General features: G+C 39.5%; 1 protein-coding gene across 1 annotated transcript; it reads left to right on the plus strand.

Annotated features, from left to right (window-relative positions):
* The first annotated feature begins 793 nt into the window (after positions 1 to 793).
* Positions 794 to 24,743, plus strand: sntb1 (syntrophin, basic 1). The gene is made up of 7 exons (XM_026940195.3): positions 794 to 1,584; positions 10,126 to 10,345; positions 14,419 to 14,623; positions 16,746 to 16,882; positions 18,742 to 18,938; positions 23,867 to 24,054; positions 24,201 to 24,743. The coding sequence occupies exons 1-7, from the start codon at positions 1,080 to 1,082 to the stop codon at positions 24,291 to 24,293; spliced, it is 1,545 nt and encodes a 514-aa protein (XP_026795996.3). The 5' UTR covers positions 794 to 1,079; the 3' UTR covers positions 24,294 to 24,743.
* The last annotated feature ends 847 nt before the right edge of the window (positions 24,744 to 25,590 follow it).

Consider the following 25,590-nt stretch of genomic DNA (forward strand, 5'->3'; position numbering starts at 1 on the left):
CAAACATGGGAACCAGAAAACTGTCAATTTTCTGCCTAACAGTATCACTTATGTTTAAACCCAAAGCGCCTCCTCTTGCAGCTGACTCAAACTATGAAAACACAAGGTTCCTGAATCATCCAAAGCTGTGGAGTAAAGGTCTAAAGTCTTCAAAACAGTCACCAAGTGAAGTCCAAACACTTTCAGTAGTTCACAGGCCTACAGTGTTCTCCACCCCTCGCACTTTACCATACATGGGCCTACCTTTAAACAGCGTTCTAGCAAAGTAGTTGCTGGAGCTTTTGCTGTTATAATGAAATCCCTGGCTACGGATTAAAGCGTATTCATGCAAGTCGTCGGTGGAGAAACGCACGTGCGCTCAGTTCACCACTCACTTCCCTGCTTCATGGTTTTAACTGGTCGTTTAAGTGATTCGAACAGTTTTCACTCGCGTGTTCTTTTATTTCACAGTCCGAGAGCTACTCTGTGTAGACTACAGTTTCAGCCCTGACACTGAGTTTCATATCCTGTCAGAAGTCAACCCGCATTCTTACGGCTACAGAAGAACATTTGCGTGATAAACGCATCTCACATTCCCAATTCCCAGTCCTCCTCAAATGCTAAGAAGTATTTACACTGGCCACACGCCACACAAGCACAACAAACAAGCAACAATTAAACAGCACAAGTGCCGTAACTTGGTTCGTTCATGTTTCCGAATCGATTCACTCGACTCATGTGAGAGTCGGACATAAAGAACCGACTCTTTTGTGAATCGTCCGTCACTACTACAAATGTTTTCATTTAAGCTCTATTTCTTTACATTTCCGGAGAAGGACCTGTAGGCGTCTCGTGCGCTTCCACAGTTTGCTCAGGCTGATAGGACACATCCCAGAAAGCTGCTCCACCCATCACGGATAGTTTGTTTGTGTGTGTGTGTGTGTGTGTGTGTGTGTCTCGGAGTGGAGAAACGCTCCAGCAAGTATGCACCAGAGGCGCACTGAAACTTTCCCAAAGCGCTCGTGAGTTTGGTGCGAGGACAAAGTCCCTGCGTGCGTGAAAACTCACAACGCTGTTTTATCATCAGAAATGATCCAAAGATGGCGGTAGCGTCGGCGGCTTCCGGCATGCGCGTGCAGAAAAGTGGATTTTTGGAAGTGCTGGTGCGGGAGCGATGGCACCGAGTGCTGGCCGAGCTGAGTGACGAGGCGCTCGCGCTCAGCTGCGAGGACGCGGCCGGAAGCGGCGATGTGAACGGCGTGGCTAACGGGTCGCGTGCGAGTCCCGACAGTCCCGAGACCGGCGCGAGAACTGCTGGGGCAGATTCACCCGAGCGCGTGCCCGAGGCCATCGCCAACAGGAAGCGGTGCGTAAGGGTCGTGAAGCAGGACGTGGGCGGCCTGGGCATCAGCATCAAAGGAGGGAAGGAAAACAAGATGCCGATACTCATCAGCAAGATCTTCAAGGGGCTAGCCGCCGATCAGACGAACGCGCTTTACGTAGGGGACGCGATCCTGTCAGTGAACGGCGTGAACCTGCGGGACGCCACGCACGACGAGGCTGTGCAGGGCTTAAAGAGAGCCGGCCGAGTGGTCACGCTGGAAGGTAGGAGGGACACTCGGGGAGTAGTGGAGGAAACAACTTTATTTCTAATGAATTCAGCTGTTTGGGCTGTTTTTAGGGGCGCATTATGCATCACTTATTATCTCTGTCTTTATTACATAACGGTGTAATATGACGTCTAATGTATTCAGAACAATGCTAAAAAATTCATGGGAACGGTTAAGGATCATTTTATATTATTTGCAATCTAAACCTTTTTGCTGAATGCTGCATCAGATCACCCACACCAGCACTCCTCTGGAATACTGTTTGTCTGGACAAATGAATAATTATAATTATATAACTCATTTATTTATATCTCAGCCTGCTGCAATATCAGGACTGCAATATCACAAGAAATGAATAATGAATGAGCTCCTGTGCAGCCCTAACCCAAGTGGCCATGTTAGTTTTTGTTTGCATGCATTTGAGAGTTGATAGTCTCATAAGTGTTGCAGCACAGAGGTGCACAGTTGTGTGCACAGGAATCCCCAGTTGGTCCAGTTTGTTCCAGTTGCTAACAGCTGAGGTACAGGTACAGCTACATCCTCCAGCTTTTATTACATGGTTCATGAGTGTATAAAGAAAGACACAATGCAGCCTGCGTGGGAGCTCCATGGGAATTGTATTGGAGCTCTAGTAATGCAGCTCATCTATCATTTGGGAACAGCCCATGTTGTGACATTGCAAGTGAACTGACTCTTCGGTTGCGTGCACTGAATTATGGTTCATGTGTCGAGAGCATTGGGTCAGTGACCGCTGGGGCACGTAGCAGTTGGTTAAATGAGATTTTGCAACTGAGAATATTAAAGAAAACTGAGTTTTGCTTAGATTTTAGAGGAATCAGGTTATCACTTTAGCCTCAACATTCAACATGTGCAGGATAAAAAATATCTTACATAAAAATAGATTATATTAGACGTAATTATAATATATTAAATTAGTCTCAGATTATATTGTTTGCATTGCTGCACTGTGTTTCAGGTGGCTTTCATCTCTGTTCTCTATTCACAGTAAAATGAGATGATGTGTATCTCTTGCCACTCTGTGTTTTAGAGAGGATTGTATTTGGAGTGTTGTCTGTAAAACAATGCAATGCGATCTCATTATCACTTTCTAACTTTCAGAAATGTTGTCCTCTATTTGTTTTTTCCTGGCACTTTTCAGCATTCATTGTGAAAGCCATGCAGAAACTGTGTGTTAATCATTTCCACACCGTCAGTCATTCTGTCATATTATTACATGTTGACCGCTGTTGGCCTTGAGCTCTGAAACACTGTGCAGAAAACAGCGCCATTCTGCACCTGGTCTTTCCCTTGTGGTTCAGTGAACACAGATGTGTCCTGCTCATTGTTTAGTCACAATCTGATGACCAGATGCATTGACTGTGTGTTTCTGTCTGGTCCTGAGTGATATTCATCAGAGAGCGTGCTGCTGAGAAAGAGCACTTCAGAGAGTGTACACATATGACCTGAGGACTAATCTTTCTTTCTGTGTTTTTTTTTTTACCCTAGAATTTGCTTAGTTGCCATGGTGATCAGATCAGAACAGATTTACTTTCATATTTGACTAATTGGATGTATGTGTTCAAACACACACTGCATGTAAGGATAGGCAAGAATGACTGTGTAAGTTTATGGCCATGTCTAGCTCAGATAAGAATTTTAAATGTAGCTTATGGCTAGATGTGCTGGCTTGTTGATGCTTAGACTTAAAGGAAAATTTCTGATTTCTCTGTTGTCTAAATGAAACTGAATACTTGATCTAATAAGGCTATAATTTATGTCCCACCTTAAAACACAGGATGGCCATAGAGTAGAATCCTTTCAAACCCACAACGGAGGCACTTTTATAATTTAACACACAATTTGTTTTTCACTTTCATAAAGCGATGTGGACTCTCTCTTATCTAATCCAAACTATTTTTTTTCTGTGAAGTAAGTAAACTCTTTGGTTATGAAGGCACCCTGTACAAGACCTGCTAGCTCTTGCGAACATGGTCAAAGCACACCATGGTAAGCATATTTTAAAGTACTTAAATACCATGAAGTCAATTTTTTTTTTTAATTTTTAAAAATTTTGCTTCTTTAAGGTGGTTAAGATAAATAGAATGCATTACAAATGAAATAATTAAAGACTTAGGCTTCCTGATGGATTAAAAACAATCTGTCATGCATAAATAACAACGGCCTACTAGGAAAAATATCTCAGTTGCTTGATTGGTCTAGGAATTTTTATGTAGTTTAGGTCAATGTCCATTATTTTCATGGAAGGAGGACCGTTTTGGCAAGATGGTGTAGATACTGGAATTAAAAAAAAAAGTTTTTCTTGGAGTGGACAGTTTTAGGGTTTTAATCTAGAGATTTTAGAGTTTGAGTCTAGAACAATTAGTTTTGTTAAAAGGGGCCTAAATCTCTCAATTAAAAACGAATGTTCAGTGTTCTTTATATTTTATTATTAATCAATTGACTATCAAGTGTATATTGTGTTGTGTCATATATTTAAAATGTTCATGTAAGAAATTGGCATTTGAAAATGACCTTTTTGATGAAAAAATATTACCCATTATGGTCCATTGTCATGTATAAGTGACATTTAAGGCCAAATGTTGTATGTTTACAAGCAAACTGACAAATCTATCATGTGGATGCAGTAGAACTATAAAAATGTCAGTTGTTGACATTTTTTCCATAGTGTGTTCCATAGAAGGATAATTGTACCCAAAGGATCTGGTTGTTTAAACAAGAGAGTTGTTTTCTGTTAGCAATGTTTGTACATTCATTTTGGTGTGTTCACCACACCCAAAAGTTTATCTTTCTCTCTCTCCTCTGTCTCTCGCTCTCTCTCTCTCTCTCTCTCTCTCTCTCTGTTATTTTTATACCATATACACAATCCCACTATTGCTGATTTGTCCCTGCAGTGGAGAAAGAACCTTGGTCTTCAATTAGGGCACACACAAGTAGTCTTTTGTTACTCTGAGATACTCTGCATCCAAACAGACTATATGTCAAATTAGTGTTTTCCACTCGGAGCTTGATGAGTGCATTTTCTTCCTACGCAGACAAAGCCTGCCATTCTCCACAAATCAAATCAGCTGTAATGACTAGGACCAGTTAAGAACAGAACACAAAGTGCTGGTTAGAAGTACACCTGATGGCCAATGGATTCAGTGTGTGCTCAGCCACAGTGCTCTCTATTGTGTAATAAATAATTACACTGAGGTTAATAGGGCCGCAGTTCAGGAATTCTTTCAGGGAAAATTGAAGAATTTGGGCATGGAGATAGTTTTTAGGCACGAATCCACTGGTGTTTAAGTAAACATTCATTTCTGGTGTGGAGTAAAAACATTCCACAGACACTGGAACAATGAAATAGGGATGCACGCTGAAACTCCTGGCACATGTTCAGTAATAATAGTAGCGATAAGAGTGTGACGCACTGGCAACAACTACAGCCTGATAAAGCTGGAGGATATGTTAGCTTGGATTTCATTCACTCTATGTGATTGCCAGCAAAGTGTTTTGTTTTGTGTGTGAATGTCAGAGCTGTTTAGCTGTTAGATGATAGGTCTCAGTCATCTGCAAATGGACAGTGAAGGATAAAGTGAATTGCATAAGGCAAAGTCTGGACTATGGAGAGGAGACAGAGAGAATAAGGGGAAGGGTTTGGATTGTGGTATGAGTTTCAAAGAGTAAAAACAGTGCACACAATTACACTCCATCTCAGGGGTATCCAAGTAAAATTTATTAAGGTGCAGCTACAGAAAAAATTCTGGATAAGCAACTAACATGACTGAATGGTGACAACATTTTAATACTTAGCAATTAGTGAGGATTTCAAGGCTATAAGTACAACATCAGTTTGATGTGGTTATGTTTTGTTTCATAGTGGCACTTTACGTTACCACTTTAGACTAGCACCATTAACTCTGAACAGATGAGACGTGTGTTTTGAACTTGAGACAGAGACACATGCTTCTCTGTCCAGTTCTATTTAAACATTGTTTTCGCAAGTCTTTTTTTTTTTAACAAGCAGTTTCGTTACTTCACCAATCAGAGTGATTAAAATGAATGTCTGAAAAGTTCACTTTCTCGATGAGCTGCTCTCAGGTAAATGATTTACATAATGTTTGTGATTGGCTGCTGCAGAATCCATAATTTTTCGTATTAAAAACTTTGAGTCGCTGAACTATAGCCGTTTATTTTTAAATGTTGATCGGCTCTATCGCAGTAATTTCCAAGTGCTTGGTTTGATCTGCTGCAGTGCTTTGCCATGGCTGCGTCTGAACCAAGGTCTGCCACTCGATTACCCCTGTTCTTTCTTCTCTTTTCCCTCAGACAGTGCAGGATGCAACAGATAAATAATTAACAGGTGAAGAATTCTGAAAGTGAAGGCTTGGTTCTTGTCCTCGAGGGAAAATAAATGTGCACTTTCCAGTGTCCCCTTAACACACAATGATTAAAAAATATGTATACAAAGTTGTGTTGTGACTCCTGTTAAAAGCATGAAGCAATAACTGGTTACTTTGAAAGGCTAGAGAATAATTTCACTTACTGAAAGCACACTGATGTTGAAAAATGGAATCCTGTCTTAATGGATTAATTTATTGATTTATGTCTGAATGTTGTATGGCATAGGCAAGAGTAGTTTAACATTTATTTTACTGTCACAGTCTGGCAGCAGTGACAAAACTGTGAATGAAGCTTTGCAAATCACATTCACTTTTACTCTACCCACCTAAAAACCCAGAAATCCTACCTCTGCAGTGCTCACACTGACATTGATGGATGCAGGCAGAGAATTTATTTATTCTGCAAACTGTTAGCCCCTGCAGCTGAAGTACTCACAAGCTTTCTTGCAGTTGTTGGTTTATAGCAATTTTATTTGAAGGGTCCCTTGAGTACCAGTACACTGTATGCTGTTAAAAAAAGGCCAGCTTCCTCCTTTTTGGTTTTCCACTATGCTTATACTAGAGGTGTAATGCAATGGCTGTATCTGTATCTGTATTTGGATTTAAACCCAAAGTGGGCATGGCCTAAACCAGAAGACTTCTGTCCTGACACTTCCTCAACCTCTTATCACTGAGATATGTACATGAGATATGATAGGTACATGAGATATGCACAGGAGTGTTTTTAATCCCACTCATGCAGTTATTCTTCTTGTTTGTAATTCCCAATGATATTTTCTAACACATTTTTTAAAAATATAAATAAAGTAGTAGCTACAGTGACCCTGACCAGGCAGTTACTAAGGACTGCCACATTGTCATGTAAAAAAAAACCAAAAAAAAAAACCAAACAAACAAAATAATCAATCCCTAAAACCTAATAGTGCGTCTCCTATTTTCTGTTTAGAATATACAGTATTATCTGTTCATTCTGGATGATGTATTTGTATTTAATTACATTCCTAGCTTATACTAATGTACATTTCTCCACAATCAGCACATCATTCATTCATTCATTCATCTTCAGTAATCACTTTATCACGGTTGGGGTCATGGAGGATCCGGAGCAACACTGGGCACCCCGGGATGGGACGCCAGTGCATCGCAGCAGGACATGTCAGTATACAGAAAATTTGTAATTGGCTCATTTCTATAAAGACAACCTTATGATTATGCTTTACTTTACAACACATATTGATCTCATTATAGCCAAAAGTCATAGGTATTAATCTTATACTAAGAAACCTGCAGACCGTAACAAGATGATGTCTTTAACATGACATCTGGAAGGAACTGTACTTTATTTCCCTGATGAAGCATTGGGGAAGTCTTGAAGTTTCAGCTGTAAATATCTCTACTTCGGGAAGTAAAAAAATGTTACCACAGTTTAAAACTACTATCAGATAAAAGCAGTTCTGTTTATTGTGTGCTTATGCTGTCAAGCAAACAGCTTTCCTCCCACCCTGTGCTGTTAGTTTGTCTTTTAAAAAATACATAGCAACAGGTTCTTCAGCCTTAAACATTTAGTCAAAAATTTTAAAACAGCCTTAACAGATGTTAAACATACGCCTACTTTGCTAACGGTACAGTCTGGATTTCTGTGTGGAATACATTAGTGAGTACATTGATGATGTTCTCACTTCCAGCAGTGCTGCTGTGGCCAGGGGTTTCTGACAGTTCTGGTTTAAGTGCAAGATAAAAGCGTGCAATTTTAGCCTGCACTTCCATTTGAAACACAGTTCCATGTCTCAGTATGTTTCATTCTGAGAACTGAGTGTGAGCATTTATTGTTAACTAGAGGAAAATGAATAGGGGATGGGAGAAATAATTGATTATCTGATGCATTGTGATTCTTGAACAATTCTGCATTAATGATTTTATTGCACAAATGCTTTTTTTTTAATGGAAAGTTTTACTTTCCTAATAAATAAGGTCAGATTCATTTAAATATTGCATTTACATTTGAAATTACTCGAAAGGTTTAGCAGTCAAAAGCAATAAATATTAATTAGCCTCTAATTCTACACCGCCACAGACAAAGCGAACATTAGCCCTAGCTTTTATAATAAACTTTAATGTTTCAGACTTGTTTTACCCACAGTAATTGCTCAGTTGGAATAATTCACCCAGTTAGTTCCTCATTTACCGGGGATAAGTGTAATGGTGTTGTACTTGTGTAGTGCACTGAATGCCTAATAGAGCACCATTTGAGATTAAAAAATTGTGACTGGGATAATCTCTGTTAAAAAATAAATCTATGTGGTCTAATATCACTTTTAGGGCATGTATTATTTTTGTCGCTGTTCATTTTCATTATAATTTTTACATTAGAACATGGTACATCAGATTTCAAACATTCAGGGTTTTTTTTTTTCTTTTTTTTTTTTCGCTTTTGAATATGCAAATTCAAACACTGAAATTTGTTCTGAGAGCCTCATTGGAAAAATGTTCAGAGTAATGTTTTCCATGATGACTGAAAATTGTATTAAGTTTTAAATGCAGCAAGTGCTTTTCCCGGAAAGAAAAATGTAATGCAGGTTATAGAAATAAATCGTTAAGGAGTAAGATACATGTTTGATTCACAGATATGATCTGAAATTGAATTGAGCCATTAGATTTCCACACATACAGCTATGTTCATAACTAGCATTACTTATGTCTAAGATGCTTTATATATAATTATGAGGTGTTGGTTGAGTGGCTTTTACACAGATCAACTCTGAATGAAGAATGTATACGCAAAAGCTCATACCATGTCATTTAAAAGTTCCACTGCCTCGCTTGTGCTGAAAACCCTGTGTAATCACTCACTGGGGGCACATCAGCAGCTCTCCCCAGCTGTTTCCAGCTGTCAGTTCTTGTTAATTTCCCTGAATGAGCTTGGCATATGTAAACTCATGTCACTGAGTCCCTTTTGTAGCAGTGAGGAATGGTGTTTGCTTAACAAAATTGTGTTAACAACCTTCATAAAGTCATGACTCTAAAGTCAAACAACTGTATATAAAGCAATTGTGCTCATAAGAGTGCTGTGGAATCTCCAAAACCTTATTATTATAAAATATAACTGAATTAAAAAATAAAAATTATAGTTAAAATGTCTTTGAATTATTTTCTAAAGTCTCAGTCAATAAAATAAATTAAAAATAACTTTATATTACTCCTGCTTTTGTCATTTCATGACGTTTTTTTAATTGTCTCCAGCATTTATTTGTCTTTTTTTGCAGCTTATATGATAATGAGAAGGCGTGTGGAAACCTGTCCGGGTTTTAGAATAGTCCCTGGGGTTTCATTCTGACTTCGATGGTTGATACAGACTAGAGCAATCGACAGTGTCAGTGTGGACATTTCTAGCTTGTAGTATAGATTATTATTCTCTTTAATAAAGACATCTCATACCTTTTCAGAAATGTCTTTGGAATGTCATCCAAAATGTCATAATCTGCAAATAGGAGCACTCGCGATATTTTCCAGCATTCTCTCATAGAGCCGAGCACTGAGCAGCTATAATTATAAGCATTTTATAAAAGTTTTAATTGCCTGTACAATACATTTTTGTATTCAGTTATATTTTTTGAGTCCTTACGTAGCCCATTCATGACTTCTGTCTTTTTGGAGCTTCCCTAGAGTGCAGTCCTGCACAGCAAAGAGACTTTACTGTATATCCATACTGAGTAAATGAAGCATGATGGCAGGAACTATGATTTTGACAGTAGAGGTTAGGATGCCACCATTAGAGGCCGTGATGCCAGTTTTGAATAGTTTTGAGCCATTTTACTTATAGCCTTATATGAAACTTATATAAAACTTATAAGCATTTTATAACCTCAGGCATTTGTTTCTGCTCAGGTTCTTCCTAATTACATTTCTTGTTGCTCAACTTCTGATCTGAATGTGACAGTAATAGATATTAAAAGCACATGGAGATTTACATGCCTGCCTTGAGAACAGATGTAACTCTGTGAGAAAGAGGCGTGTTTCACGTGTTAAGCGTGATAGTGTTAAGCTTTGATTTCCATAATAGTCACACCAGTGCTTTGTCATGTAAAGTAAGATGTGAACTAACCACAGCTGTTTTCCCTTTTGTTTTGTCACAGTGAAGTACATGAGAGAGGCCACACCATATGTGAAAAAGGGTTCTCCAGTGGCAGAGATCGGATGGGAGACACCTCCACCTGAATCTCCTCGGCTCGGCAGCTCCCACTGCGAAGTGCCCCCCAGCCCACCTTCACTGTCACTGCAGGGAGACTGCAGATATATCCCGCTCAAAATGTCCTGCGTCACGCGGGCTATGACTACCCCTGATCCAGAAAACAGGTAAATGTGCCATTCAGAAACACCACAGATTTAGAAAACGGGTATTAATCTAATGATATTTCAAGATTAAATTGAAGCTTAATGTTAATGCTCACATACATTTACTGTGTGGAAAGTATAGGTTATATAAGATTTGATTCAAAACATGATTAGCTGTCTTTTTTTAATGGGAAAGTGGTTTTGAGCTTGATAACTTAGAATTGAATTGATCTTTTTCTCCTTTTATAGTCTTCAAAGTGGATCTCTGCTGATAAGATAATCTTTCTTTCAGTTTCTTTGAGCCGCTGTGTCAATATTAACAGTATGTAGTAATTACTGGCAAGGTGAATATATGGTTACTGACTGCAGGCCAACTCACAGCTCTTATCTTTGCTCTTATCTCTTTTCCACCCGCAAATGTAAATTGAACAAAGTACTCGTGCTCATATTTCAATGTCAACGATCATCACACGAAAAGTGATGGGGAGCACAGCATCAAAGTTCAATGGCTTTTAAAGTCTGCTCATGGTTCACAACTGCTATTTTCTACCCAATTATTCAACCACAATCAACAAAACATGTTTTGATTACAGTGAAGTATTAGTTAGGAAAATGTGCGTTGTGGTTTTTCAGATTAACCAGAAGGTGCACAGGAAGTCTGGGAGGAAGTGATGTTCCACAGCTGAGCTGGTTGAAAAGATCTTTTTTCTGCTACAGCAATATTTCTCGCCTATTGTGGGCTTTTCTTTGGAAACTTTCTAACCGCAAGATTCCATTCTCATAGTCAGCTACTTCTGTGATCATTCATCTTATATCTAACTCATCATTAAGTATGACACAATGTTCAGTGCTCTGCCATAGAGAAAATATAAAACAAATGACACTTGATAAACCATATAGTAACGGTGATCTGGAAACCATCCAGCTTATTTATGTTATTCAGTGTATTTATGTTATTCGGGTTACTGTGTTGCTGTCTCACAGATCCGGAGTTCTGGGTTCGAGCCCGAACCCGGGGTGCTTTCTGTTACGGCATGTTCTCACTGTGTCTGTGTGGGTTTCCTCCGGGTTCTGCAGTTTCCTCCCATAACATGCTGGTAAACTCTAAATTGCCTCTAGGTGTGTGAATGTGTGTGCGTGATGCCTTCTGATAGACTGACAGCTCATTCAGTGTGTATTCCCGTGACCCTGACCACGATAACTTGGTTAATGAACATGAATAAATGAACCATCCTGTGTACCATACTGTCCTGAATGTGTGGTATGAGTGTACTCCCATGTGGTAACAAAGAGAAAGGCTTTTTCCCCACCACGCTATGCCATCCATCTTCCTCCCTTTTCAGCTGACAGCGGGGTCAACCACACCCATCCTGCTTTACTTCAATTTACACATTTACGTAGCCTCATCTCGAGACTGACAGTGCATCCATCAACATTCCTGCCCAGAAGCATCATCGATGTTGACAAGACCTGCCTCCTGCCACAGGTTACATGACGATTGCTATAAAACTTTTTGGCACCAGACCCATCTGGAATAAATACAGCTTGAACATGACCTATTTGCTGTCAGCATACACTTCATCTGAGTTTCTCTCCTTGACATGTGCCTTGTAGCTGATGTGGAAGTTTACACAGCTGTTTTGTGTAGGAGAGATGAATTTGGACAGTAGATGGGACAGGAGGAGCTCTTGCTGACAGATTTATCACAGGCTTCCTCTTCCTGCTTGTGTCTGTGGCCCTTGTTTGGTTTGGACACATGTCATGTTTGGAACTAAAACTAAAAATAGCTTCTCTTATATTTAAACCTATTGAATATGACTTCAGAGTTTGAGATAATGATGGATAATTTGACTCCCCCTCCTAAAATAAGTTACACCATCTATCAAGGTTTTTCCAGTGCTTCTTTATCCATGATGGCTGGCTTTTACAAGTCTCTGTCTTCTCCTTAATGATCTGTTATTAGCATTATTACATAAGGACAGGACTGAGGTGGCTTGCATGATCAGATCTTGCTTCTACTCCTTAAATAAGTTTTACCATGCTGAAAAGCAAACTGTATCTGTATTGACGAAAGGCATAAAAAAACATTAGCATCTATTGCTGCACTTCTAAATTTGGCTCAGACATCCCCAGCAGCCTTGAGATTTCCCACATCATGGCTGGATGGGAGAAAACTCCTTGGGCCTGGTCCAGGAGCTGCTCTCCCGCAGACGGACGCAAACACTCCATTCAGCTCGTTTTGGCTTCTGTTCCCACCCAGCCTCCCAACTCTCCATCTTAATAAAACAGAACTATTTTTACCAGCATGGAACAGCTGGAAATGATAATGTAACTTGCTGGGTAGGTTAAAGCTCCTATGAGATATGATGTATGAGTAAGGCATGGATCACTGTACGCACTGTGAAGCTCGGCTGATTTACTGCAAATCATGAACTAAGTTAATACCTTGGTGCTCTTTCAAGCAAACTCCATGTCTTTTGTACAAAATTGATGTGAACTTTTATGTACAGCTTCCAGTTTTCTAAGTCTTCAAGAAATATGTTCACTTTGCGTGATTATATATATATATATTTTATACAAAAGAGACAAACCCCAAGTTCACCTTGTATTCCACGCCTGTGAAACTGTGGTTACATCCCAGTTCACTCAAGCACTGTCAAATCGTTCATTCATCCTCAGTAACCACTTTATCCTGGTCAGGGTCACGGTGGATCTGAAGTCTATCCTGGGAACAGTGGACTTAAGGTGGCAATACACCCTTAATGGGGCACCAGTCTGTTGCAGGGCACCACATACACACATTCACACCTAGGACAATGTTTAGCAAAACCAATCCACCTACTGCCGTGGTTTTTGAACAGTGGGAAGGAACCAGTGAACCCAGAGAATGTGGAGAACTTGGAATGTTCTTTCTGTTTTTTTTTTTTTTTTTTTTTTTTTTTTTTTTTTTTAAATTATCATATCGTACCATTACTTTAGCAGGCATATGTTCAGACAAAGAGTATTTCTTATATAATATTATTTTTATCCATGCAGGCCAACACAAGACATGCATTTTTTGCCATGTTCTCAGTACAAACAATTGCACCACAAAGCTGAACTAGTTGCAAAGTTCCAGACCTAAGAAAGTCTATGAACAATCCTTTCCCCCAGCATCAAGGAAGTACAGAATATGGCCAAAAGTATGTGGACACCTGACCCTCCCACCTATATGTGGGTTTTCACCAAACTGTAGCCACAAAGTTGGAAGCACAGAATTTTATAGAATGTCTTTGTATGCTGTAGCGTTACAATTTCCCTTCACTGGAACTAAGAGGCCCAAACATGTCCCAGCATGTCCCCGTGCACAAAGCGAGGTCCATGAAGACAGGGTTTGCCAAGGTTGGAGTGGAAGAACTCGTGTGACCTGCACAGAGCCTTGAACTCAACCCCACTGAACACCTTTGGAATGAACTGGAACACTGACTGCACCTGACAACAGTGCCTGACCTCACTAATGCTCTTGTTGCTGAATGGGCACAAATCCCCACAGCCACGCTATCTAGTGGAAAGCTTTCGCAGAAAAGTGGAGGTTATTATAACAGAAAAGTGGGGACTAAATCTGGAATGGGATGTTCAAAAAGCACATACTATACAGTAGGTGTGACTTGTCATGTGTCCACATACTTTTGGCCATGTAGTGAACAAACAGGAAGTTGAATCAATCACATTACTCGACATCTATGGTTCAGTTGAAGTGAACCCAGGACCACCATTTTCAAGTGGATAAGAGATCGGCTCTCTGGACCACTCCTGAGCTCGAAGTCCAGATCGTTGACTCTACAGCACTTCCATCCTGTTCTTTTCTGTTTTCATAATAAAATGGTTTTGTAGAGAAGACAGCTGATGCAATATAACTGATTGTTTCTTCATTCTTAATTAGAAAGCTAGAAGCGTCTATCCGAAGCGGCCATGTTTAAGACACCCTATGTTTTTTCTAAGTATGTTTATGGAATGAAAAGTAAAACAGTGGTCATGCTGCATGTGTAATAAGCATGTAGAAAGCTGACAGGTGCAGTGGTGGGCTGTGTTTCATGTCTCTGTTTGTTCTGCAGGCACTTGGAGCTACACTCTCCTGACGCAAAGCACACGGTGGTGTTGCGGTGTTCGGACTCCGGCTCAGCTCAGGCCTGGTTCGAGTCCATGCAGTCTGTTACCAATAACCTCGTGAACAAGGTGATGTCTGAGCTCAGTGAAGCAGCCAGGAACGGCATTGGGGCGAATCAGGAGATACGCCACCTCGGCTGGCTGGCAGAGAAGGTCAGTGCATGTAGTGTGTGCAGAGAGATGTTCGCTGTGTGAAGGAGAATAGCTTTCTATTCATAGCAGACAGTTTTATACTGTATTTCATTATTTTAATATTTAAATATTTTAATATTTAGGGGTTTGCAAAGCAGCTAGCAAACAGGGAAAGCCAACAGTTTAATATATTGCTGTGATTTAGAGCTGTTTTGATATGTTACCATGTGACACAATGGGATTTGTTACTGTGCAAACAGTTTAAGTTTAACTGCAAAAAAGGTGCTGGCTTTAAAGAGTGAGAGGATATGTCCTTCACTGTGACTGAGGGTGAAGCATGGTGAGGAGAGAAATGGATAGAGGGTAACCCACAGGAAGGAAATGAATTTGTTACAACAGTAATAGAAATAGAGATGCAAGTGTATGAGTGACGTTGTTTTTTGTGGAAAAAAAAAATTGCAACTGCATTCTGATGTGCTTGTGAGAAGTCAAGTCTCCTAGCTCTTCTTTAACTCATATCCCACTGGGTTTAAGGGATTATATGCAGAGTTTGCCTCATCAGTATGAATCAGGAATGAAGTGTTCTAGAGAGAACAGTAACACCGTATGGGCAAATTTCAAATCCCTGACTGAAACATGGCTGTATTCTACAAAGCTGAGTAAAAACACACAATTCGTGATAATATCGTGTTGCTATGGTGTTTTGCTGGGATAGTGCTTGGTTTTAAACAGACTCTACATGGATGAGGAAATCAGAAAATCGCTCATGGTTTATTGATCTGTAACAGAATGAGTCTTAAACAAATGTGCGTTAGTTTTAGGTTTTTAAGCAGTTGTTGTACACTGTGTGGCTAAAATCATTAGCTTTTTGAGCTGTTTCATGATCAAGAAAGGGAAAAAAAAGTCTGGTTTAGCTCTCCGCTGTGGCATTGTGGCAGAGCTTTTCGTCATTCTCACTGGTCTCTTCAACCCACAGACTTAGCAGCTGGTGGCAGCTCGACTGCATGTTTGCCTCCATTTTTGACTCCTCTTTTGAAGACTCACTTAGCTGTGGCCTGGCAGAGGTAGCTAATGTAATGTTAGGGCCTTCACCATGCTATAAGCAGGCTGGCTAACCACTTCTTCTCTCACTGCTTTTTAATGAGCTCCCTCTTACTGTCTCTTATTACCAAGCTGTCAGGCTCTTGATGAATAATTATAAGGGGAGAAAAGCTTCCAGTGCATCAAGGGCCCAAAGACTGTAACCTAGTTCCCTTTGCAACTTTTCCCTGTGTGTGTGTGTGTGTGTGTGTGTGTGTGTGTGTGTGTGTGTGTGTGTGTGTGTGTGCATGCATGTGTGTGGCCCTGCCAGTGTCTCTTATTAGCTTGCCCTGTAAAGAGCACACTGGTGATTTGTGGTGATTTGAGTATGCCAGGCTATGTCAGGCGATTTTTATCATTTTTGCTTGTTTTTTTTTTTTTTTCCCCTCCCTATTTGCAGAAGGCCAATTTTTACTCCGTGCTCCTTTACATTTACAGCGATGCTGGTTAATTTTCTTTCTCAGGGCAATGGGTGATGTGGTTAACGATCGTTTTTGATAGGATGAGTCATTCACTGTTCTTGCACTCCTCTATATTTACTGTAAGTACCATACGCTATATTTTAAATGCGTTCTTAGACGAGCACTTAGAGAAATAATTTACTTGTCATAGCTGCCATGAAGAAGGAAGATCACAGTCTGAGGCTTTACTTTGTTGGAAATTGGGTACTGTAGCCAGATGCGCCACGCCTTGAGCTGTTCCCACAGAGAATCGCTGCTATGATGGGAGTCATCAAGGAATCACATGAATGACTCAATCACATCACATTCATTTTTCCACATTAAATACCCATCCAGTGTGCACAGCTGCCTGGCGTTCAGGGCTTTCGGGATCCACCGCATCCCTGAATTGGATAAGCTGTTATGGATCATTAAGAATGCATGAATTTTGGATATGAGCATCAGGCTAATAAAAAATGCATAAATCCAGCTGATCCAGAGATTCTTCTGCCAGTGACTTTTGGTGGCCATCTGTTGAATGTACTGTTTTCTTTGTCCAGACGTCTTGGACCAGTGAAGTAAATAATAAATAATATCCATCTATGTGGCTGTGTTTGTTTCAGACGGAGAGCGAGAGGCCACGCTGGAAGCCGGTGGTGGTCGTGGTGACCGACAAAGACCTGATGCTGTATGACAGCATGACACGTATGAAGGAGAACAGGCTCAACCCAGCACACACATATCCTCTACTTTCTACAAGGTATTATACATGTGCATGCACACATGCATGCACGCACACACACGCATGCACACACACCTTCTGCAAGATAAAGTATATGGAAACAAACATCATCCTAATTCATGTTTCCCCAGAAACAGACATGCACCCACCACCTTGTCCAGAAACAACAGATTTCACTAGGTAACTCAAAAAGCCCACATTCTGCTTGCCTCATGGCATCTCTCACACTCTTGCATACAATTTATCCAGCAATACAGACTCACCCATGAACTAAAGCCCTTGTGCCAGCTGAGCTGAATGCATGTCTACAGCCACACTGCTTCCACCTGCAACTGCCAAAATGCTCCTTCTTCACTGTGAACCAGTTTTGTGGAAAGAGTAAATGTAACTCTAACGTAAAATTCTCAGTGGAAATTTTCCATATGGTCCAGGCTTAAGCTTTATCCAGCTAATCAGCCTTTATAAAGTGAAAGCCTTTTCAAGAACCTGATGCTTCAGGCATGTCTCGAGGAGACAATTGGCAATTGGTGATATTTTTGTACTGGAGTATAATACACTAACTGTACTATCCGTCTCTGGACACATTTGATGGCATCAGTATTTTAAGATTCTATCTGGCATTTTGGTTGAAAGTGAGTTAACCACCTAAACTTCATTACTGGGTGAGATTTTTCTCCTGAGTTGTTATTTTATGTGTAAGGTATGTTTGTGTGGTTGCACACATACGCGTATGTTATAATGTATTTTAATATTGTTAAATGTTTTACAATGTAACTTTAATATAAATAAGATAACTTATTTAGAAATAACTTCAGATTTTAAAAAAGTTGAAATATCTTGTAGTTTAGATCTTGGAGAATACATTCAGAAAAGTAAAACATCAAAAAGCATATGTTCATAATTTGGACTTAACAGTCTCAATATTTTTTCTCTGCTGAGTTACCAACATTTGTTAGTTATTTCATGAGATTAAGAGATTGTTGAATAAGGTCAGATAGAACCTTAGATTGTTGAATAAGGTCAGATAGAACCTTAGATTGTTGAATAAGGTCAGATAGAACCTTAGAAACCAAACTGTTTTTTGTCTTGTGTCAAAAGTACCTTTCAAATTGTCTCATAATTTCAATCATGTAAGTTTGAAGTTAACTTAAACCGTAGGCCTTCTTGAGCTGTAAATAGATTGACCTATTTAACATTGAGAACTCGTAGCAAGAATCTGGACATGGGGCCGAAGTCCCCAAATAATCTTTCTGTACTTAAAGATATATTCTGAGGGACATGGACCTCTTCAGTGCCTCCAGATCTAACATTCCTCACTCTCTCGGCTGAATACCTTTCCTATAAGCTTCACTTGAGTGACTGTAAAGTTCTTAGTAGTTACTGAATAATATGCTTCAAGGAAGAGTTTAGGGGCTTTAAGATGCATCCATGGTATGAATGGTATGAACTGTACAAGCTAACGTTGCAGTTTGCAGTACATCACGGTATCTGATTACAACAATGCATTTCTTAAAAACACTGACATAAAATGGCTGTATAAGGAAGTGCAAGTAGTACACAATCTGGCCAGTCACTAACCAGTAGCATATTTTTAAACTTTATAACGATGGCTTTTAGCTTTGAGAGTTTTTTTTTTTAAATCAGTGTAGGTTGTATTTTTGATAAAGAGTAGTCTATCCTGTTTTAAAAATCTCATACCACAGTTAAAGGGGCACTTTAAAGTGCTGGTGTAGAATAAAATTACAATTTTCCTTATTATATAATACCGTTACTCAGTTAACTTGATTACTGTTTCTAGATTTGCTATTCTCTATTACACTTCCAGCACTATGTGTGGACAGCTGCTAAACCTTTTTTCTGCCTTTGTGTGTCTTCAGGTTGGTACACTCTGGTCCAGATAGAGGCTCACCCCAGCCAGGCGGGGAGCTGTCCTTCGCTACACGCACGGGCACGAGACTGGGCATCGAGACTCACGTTTTCCGAGCTGAAACGTGTAAAGACTTGTCACTGTGGACCAGACACATTGTCACTGGCTGCCACGCCGCTGCTGAGATGATCAAAGAAGTGACTACCAGTAAGTTCAGCCCTGATCGGAGGATGCTACTTTCAGTTCTTGTATTGTTTGAGGCAAAACTGCTAAAATTGCCCTTTTAATACTGCCTCATCTAGCATTTTGCTGCGCTATTCAGATTTTGCTCCTGAGAAACAATTTCCTCAGTTTATTCAGGCCAATTCAAATCCACATAATGGGTGAAATTCACTGGAGGATTTATCCTATTCTTCTTGTTAACAAAGTAGAAATTTGGGTTGGGTAATTTTTGCAAAGATTAGCAGATCACATCATTAAGATTATTTGCCACATATTTACATTTTTGCCAAGTCCAGTTCATTAGCTTTGCTGCACCTTTTGTAGCTTTCTAAAACACTAGTGAAAAGGTTTTAGAGAAATAATTGCAATGACATAAAACTCTGAATCCTATTTAGTGACCTCACTTTTCTTTATATTTGCATAAGCTACTTGAATTGGTGTGGAGATTATAGAAAATCAGATTTGACTAGTTAAACGGTGTTGTCTTTCTTGCGAGACTACAGATAGACTGGAATTCCCAGAAGCATGATGGGTCATTTAGTAGTTGGTTAACGTGCGTCATTAATATCGAAAACATAAAAGAGAATGCAAGTATTTTTAGAGTGGCCGAGTTCCTGTGTGGTCTCTGTGCGGTTGGCAAAGGGTACAGGCGAAAGCATTCCGGGAAATAAAGTGCTGGAGCAGTCCCTAAGCTCAGAGTGATTAGAAGCATGTGAGACCCTGGAGATCACTATAACATTAAGGTTCTTTTTTTTGTTGTTGTTGTTGGTGGTCTTTGAAGAAGAACTTTTTTTGGGGGGAAGTGGTAGCACAGTGGCTAAGACGTTGGACTTTTGGTTGGAAGCTCGTGAGTTCAAATCCCACCACTGCTGGGCCCTTGAGCAAGGCTCTTAACCCTCAACTGCTCAGTTGTATAAATGAGATAAGTGTAAGTTGCTCTGGATAAGGGTGTCTGCCAAATGCCGTAAATGTAAAATGTTTTGTTGCAAGGGAACTAAAAATTTAAATACAGCTGCACTTGGAGTAGTAATTCTGAAACTACATTAAGCAACATTTTTCCTATTTTTCTTACAAAAATAGATTTCCGGGCTGTGCCTTTAATCATGATTTAACAGTGAATGACCAGGTCAGGAGATAAACTTGTGCAGGCGTAACTTTAGTACACAGTGTGCTGCTGTAGCGACTGCTGTCCTGTAAAACATATACAAAGAAATATTAAATAAAAATAGGATATTTAACAAGCAAATTCATTACAGTTTAATACAACTGTTAGCATATACTTACCAGCCACTGTTAGGAACAGCATAGTAATATTCTGGTCTTTGCTGTAAGAACAGCCTCAACTCTTCATGTCATGGACTCCACAAGGTGTTGGAAACATTCCTGTGAGATGCTGGTCCACACTGACATAACTGCTGCAGATTTATCAGCTGCACATTCATGCTGTGAATCTCTGTTTCTACTGGATTCAGGTCTGGTGACTGGGTGAGGTCACTGTACTACACTGAGGTCATTGTCATGCTCATGGAACCGGTTTGAGATGAGTAAACTGTGGCATGAAGGGATGCACATAGGCAGCTGCAATACTCGGATAGGATGTGGCATTCAAATGATGCCTGATTGGTATTAACGGCCCAAAGTGTGGCAAGAAAACATTCCCCACACCATCACACCACCTCCACCAGCCTGCAATGTTGACGGAAGGCATGGTGGATCCACGGATTCATCCCGTTCATGCCAGATTCTGAAATCGAGATTTATTAGACCAGGCAACGTTTTTCCCAGTCTTCAACTATTTCAGTGAAGTTTCAGTGTTTCAGCTCTGTGCCCATTATAGCCTCAGATTGCTGTTCTTGGCTGACAGAAGTGGAACCCGATGTGGTCTTCTGCTGTTGTAGCCCATCTGCATCAAGGTTCGAGATGTTGTGTGCTCTGAGATCCTTTTCTGCTCACCATGTTTTAAAAGAGTGGTTATTTGAGTTACTATAGACTTCCTGTCAACCCGAACCTCTATGGCTATAAGTTGTCAAATTTGGGAACATTTTATTTGACCCTGATGCCCATATTCTGTCCATATTCTTGATTCTTTAACCATATTCCAAGCTGATATTCCCAGCTCAGTAACCTGTTTTGAATTATACAGAGTTAGTGGTTATACAAGACATACTTCTGTAATTTTACTGGCTCAGAGAGGGACCTTTAAACTGTTTTTGGCTTTTTTTCCCCCCACTTTTCTGTTCATCTGATTCTGGTATTTATTCTGTGACTAATACAACCTTTGACCCAGTTAAGGTAATGACCAACTAGTATGAAGTTTGGAAGTTACTTTCCTTTTCTGTGAACGGTAAATTGATCCTGTGTTCAAGTCTTTTTACCAATATTATTTCATTTTGAAACTATGGGTCTATCTGCCTTGTTTGCTTCCATAAGGAGGAAACATACTGAACAAATTGCAAAATGATACATATTTGATTAGATGTATTGTGTAATTTGGATGCATTATAGCCTAAATAATATGGGAGTGTGTTTGTTGTAGAGAGAAGGTATAGAGAAAAATACTGATCACTGATCCTCCATACATACTCCTACCTCATTATAAGTGTCATTAAAAAAAACACACACATACACACACACAGTCAGCATGAACTTGACACCAACTAGTCGTTCAGACTTGAACACAACAAATGTCTGGGGCCATAAATTCCTGGCATTACTGCAAAGCCGGGTGTTGTAAAGACCCACTCCGGCTGGACGAAGGAGATTCCTTTGCTCTGGCCGTGGCTCAATGGAGTCTCTTTGTGTGTGGATGAAAGCAACAGTGTGTGAATCCACTGTGTGGGAAAGCCTCAGTCAGCCTTTTAGGTCAGGAGTAAGGTTACAGTATTGTTAAGTAGAAAGAGATGAATGAGAGTGAGAAGGGAGAACATGAACCTCCTTGTCTTTTCAAAAGTTTCTTTTTTCATCATCAGCACAGTCCACTAGAGAGGCATTTTTGATTTATTACAGAAAAATTGCTATGCCAAGTGTACGGTATGTAGTAAATAACTCAGCTGGGGGAAACCAGTAGCATACTTTTAAACTTACTTAATAGTTTATAAAACCAAGGTAGATGATATTTTTCTCTCATTTTTGTCTTGGATATTTTATAAACAGTAGGTTACCCAATTGTAAAAAATATCATAGCAAATTTAAAGGATCATTTTCTCTGCCTTTATGTCTGTTATAATGTCCAAAACAAAAGCTGAATGGTTTGGAAATACTAAACAAGCATTGCTATTAGTCAATTACTGAGCGGTTCGGAATCCTTTATAGCAGAGTTGCACAGTGTATCAAAGGTTTAATATATTTTCAGTAGTACAATGTAGTTAACAATTCGAATGTGTAACATCTGATTCTTTTGATGCTGCATTTGAGTAGGCCCACACTTATGACATTTCACTTTGCCTAGAGCTGATTTAAATAGCTTTCTAACTGGCTCCAGTAATATGTGCATGGCACCATGTTGATGAAGATGGGCAGTGAATAGATAACAGAATCAGCAGGTTAAAGTTGTTCTAAATCCCTCGAATGCAAGACAACCCACACAAGGAAGTTGGCAGGAAATCTGACCAACAAGCATTGTGACCTTGACTTGGCAGGCTAAATGTTTTATCAAGAGTTGAATTCAGGCTTCTAATTAACTGCTTTTGCTGTGTAGTGACTCATGAAGTTTGAGACACTGAATTCATTTCTTTGCTTCTTGCCATCGCAGATGAATTTTTTAATTTCTACATAGCGTGATTAAATCAATATCAGCCTTCGTTTTCACAGTGCCTAGTTAGTCACCGCTTACTTTTGCTTCATTTAGCCTACATGTGGTTTGACCCTTCTCTCCAGTATACTCATTTTATTTGGGGAATCCCACTCATCCGCCAGCTTCCTCCTTACCTGAGGTTTAAATAGTCAAAGCAGGGGCTAAGCTGCTTATCTGTGTGTTTTATGCTCTCTATGTGACCCTTTTGTGGTATCTAAACCCTGTTCATGGCCTTCCTCCTCAGAAATACTCATAAGCATTTACATCTAGTGTATGGACTTCTAATTTCTTAGATGCATAACAAAAGGAAGTAGTTAAGCAGGTAGCTTACTGGTGTACATGCAGTGTATAAAGCTAATAATTCTGGACTTTCAACATGTGTTTGATGAACGTTATAGAAAGAGGAAACTGAAGTAGGGGGAAAGTTACGAGACACATAATGGGATGGATTGGGTGGTAGTAACCAGAGCTAATAGGTTACTCAATGTTGCTGTGTCATTGCACAATCCATGCAGAATTTATCTAGCCTTTGCTGTATTTAACATCAGACTTGAGATTGCTTTTAGTAGCTTCAGCAAATCTTTTTATCCAAAAACAAAAAACAAAAAAAGTTGGATGCGGTTCATCATTCTATAGAATTTGAATGTGCATAGTCACATTCAAAAGGGGAAATCCCCATTAATTTCTTAACAATATTTCACCATTTTGGTATTTGCGATGGTGTGTAGATATCACAGATGTTCCTTTATTGAGTTTTTTTTGTTGTTGTTGTTGTATTGGGGTATAAATGCACCTTGTTTCACTTTGTCATAAGGGTCTAGCTTTGTCCTCATTTCCTCCTTTATTGTAAGATATAACCTTAGCTAAGTCTTTAAAAAAAAAAAAAAAAAAAAAAAAAAAAAACACACCTAACTGGTATATTAGTCTTTATTTCTAATGTTAAACATTTTTGTTCAGGTTTTCTTATGGTAATGTAAAACCCACACTATTTTCCTAGAGAAAGCATCACTCAGCGCTCCTTGTTGATCTTTACATGATAAACAAGGCACTTGGGAAACACACCACTGTGTGTATTTCTGTTCAGGACTGATCTTTGATGAAGCCTCTCTCCTTGTTTCAGGCTGCATGTATAAGGGTCAGGACTGCAGACTGGTCATTCACTATGAGCTGGGCTTCTCTGTGCTGCCTGAAGGAGAGCCTCCTCATGGTCATCCTCTATTCAGCTACCCCTTTGAGAAACTCCGAATGTCCTCAGATGATGGGGTGCGGATGCTCTATTTGGATTTCGGAGGCAAAGAGGGTGAAATTGTGAGTAAAATAAATCTTACTTATATATTTTAACTGCCTCCTTTTTAGAAAATATTTGCTGTTGGATTTATGTCACTGATGAAACAACCATATGATAAGTAACTTCTATTTTAAGATCAAGTGTTTGTCGTTTGTTCTATTCACAGCAACTGGACTTGCACTCGTGTCCCAAGCCAATTGTCTTCATTCTTCACTCCTTCCTTTCAGCAAAGATCGCCAGACTGGGCTTACTGGCCTGAAATGAACTTCTGAACTGTTTAATGAAACTCTCAAACACGGACTCAGTTGGTCCCAAAGGGGGGGCAGAGTTTCTAAATGTATGACCAGGATGGAACAGAGAGAAAAAGAGCAGTGGTGAATATCCATCAGTTACTTTTTTTTAAGCAATGAACTGATTTGTCTATTTTAGAGTGAAACACAATCAAATCCAAACACAGTGATTATGCTACAAAATGATCAAACTCAGAATGAACACTAACTTGTGATCAGCCGTACACAAAGTACTATGTATTGCTTTAGAGTTCATCCGATTGAACAGTATTAAGCACTTAACATGACTGATAATGAGGCTCATCTGTACGGGAACTGTCTAAGTAGATCTATTATGATTCTGGCAGCTAATTATGATTAGAGAATGACTTGTTTTAAATCCTGTAAATTCATATATATAAAGTTTCACAGTGTAAAAATGTGTCCCGTTTCTGTGTTTGGTACTCTGGAGATTTCAGTGAAAGGACATTCTGAGCATTAATCATCAGCAACATTTCAACAGTGTCCATCGGGTTCATGAGAGTGGTCAAAAGTAACCGGGATTGTCTACTGTACCATGAAAAATGATTTCACTTATTAACCATTCTGCATTTACACACAGATCAATGTGACTAAGAAATCAAAAAGCTAAAATGTTAAAATCCTGTTAATTAAGTGAAACTTTCCTCGTTAGGCAGGCAAATCATTGCTGAATATTTCTCTGTTGCCTGAAGCCATTTTATAGTCAAACTATGCTCACACAAAAGCCAGTGATGGATACCAGCAAGCAAATTACAAAACCTAAGCAGGTTCTGAGTTAAACAACAGTTACTGAGGTGCCAGTGTGATGACTTTGGTCCCACTTGTACTGTTACAACCAGAAGACAAAACAGCCTCTTACTTGTGATGGTGGAAGAGGTTTGGTGGAAGTGGTACAAGTGGCTCTTTTGCATTGCTTAAGGAAAAATCAGATTACTTAAAATAATAAACAGTGCCTGTCTGCACTCACAAACAAAATGCATCAGGTTCTCAGAAATGCACAGGTCCAAAGAAAGCAGGGTTTCAAATGAGAAATACTTCAGAAGTCAATAAGAGTTAGTTGTTATTTCTGCAAAACCTGGCACAACATTCTGTAATCTGATTTAAATACCATAAACAAGTTGCAGATTAAACACCATCCTGACTATTGCTGCATAAATTACAAAATGCCTGTTTTTCAAAATAATCCTAAAGAAAGCCAGCTGGAATATAACGCAACACTTGAACTAGACCAACAGTTTCTGCTCC

The sequence above is a fragment of the Pangasianodon hypophthalmus genome, chromosome 1, assembly GCF_027358585.1.
Source record: "Pangasianodon hypophthalmus isolate fPanHyp1 chromosome 1, fPanHyp1.pri, whole genome shotgun sequence".
In the NCBI taxonomy this organism is placed as follows: Eukaryota; Metazoa; Chordata; class Actinopteri; order Siluriformes; family Pangasiidae; genus Pangasianodon; species Pangasianodon hypophthalmus.

What these genes read in the sequence shown, in the direction of transcription:
- sntb1 (XM_026940195.3), top strand. Translation starts at nt 1,080, where the DNA reads ATGGCGGTAGCGTCGGCGGCTTCCGGCATGCGCGTGCAGAAAAGTGGA. An exon ending in ACCCCTGATCCAGAAAACAG is followed by an intron (nt 10,346 to 14,418) that starts GTAAATGTGCCA and finishes TTTGTTCTGCAG; the next exon opens with GCACTTGGAGCTACACTCTC. An exon ending in TATCCTCTACTTTCTACAAG is followed by an intron (nt 16,883 to 18,741) that starts GTATTATACATG and finishes GTGTGTCTTCAG; the next exon opens with GTTGGTACACTCTGGTCCAG.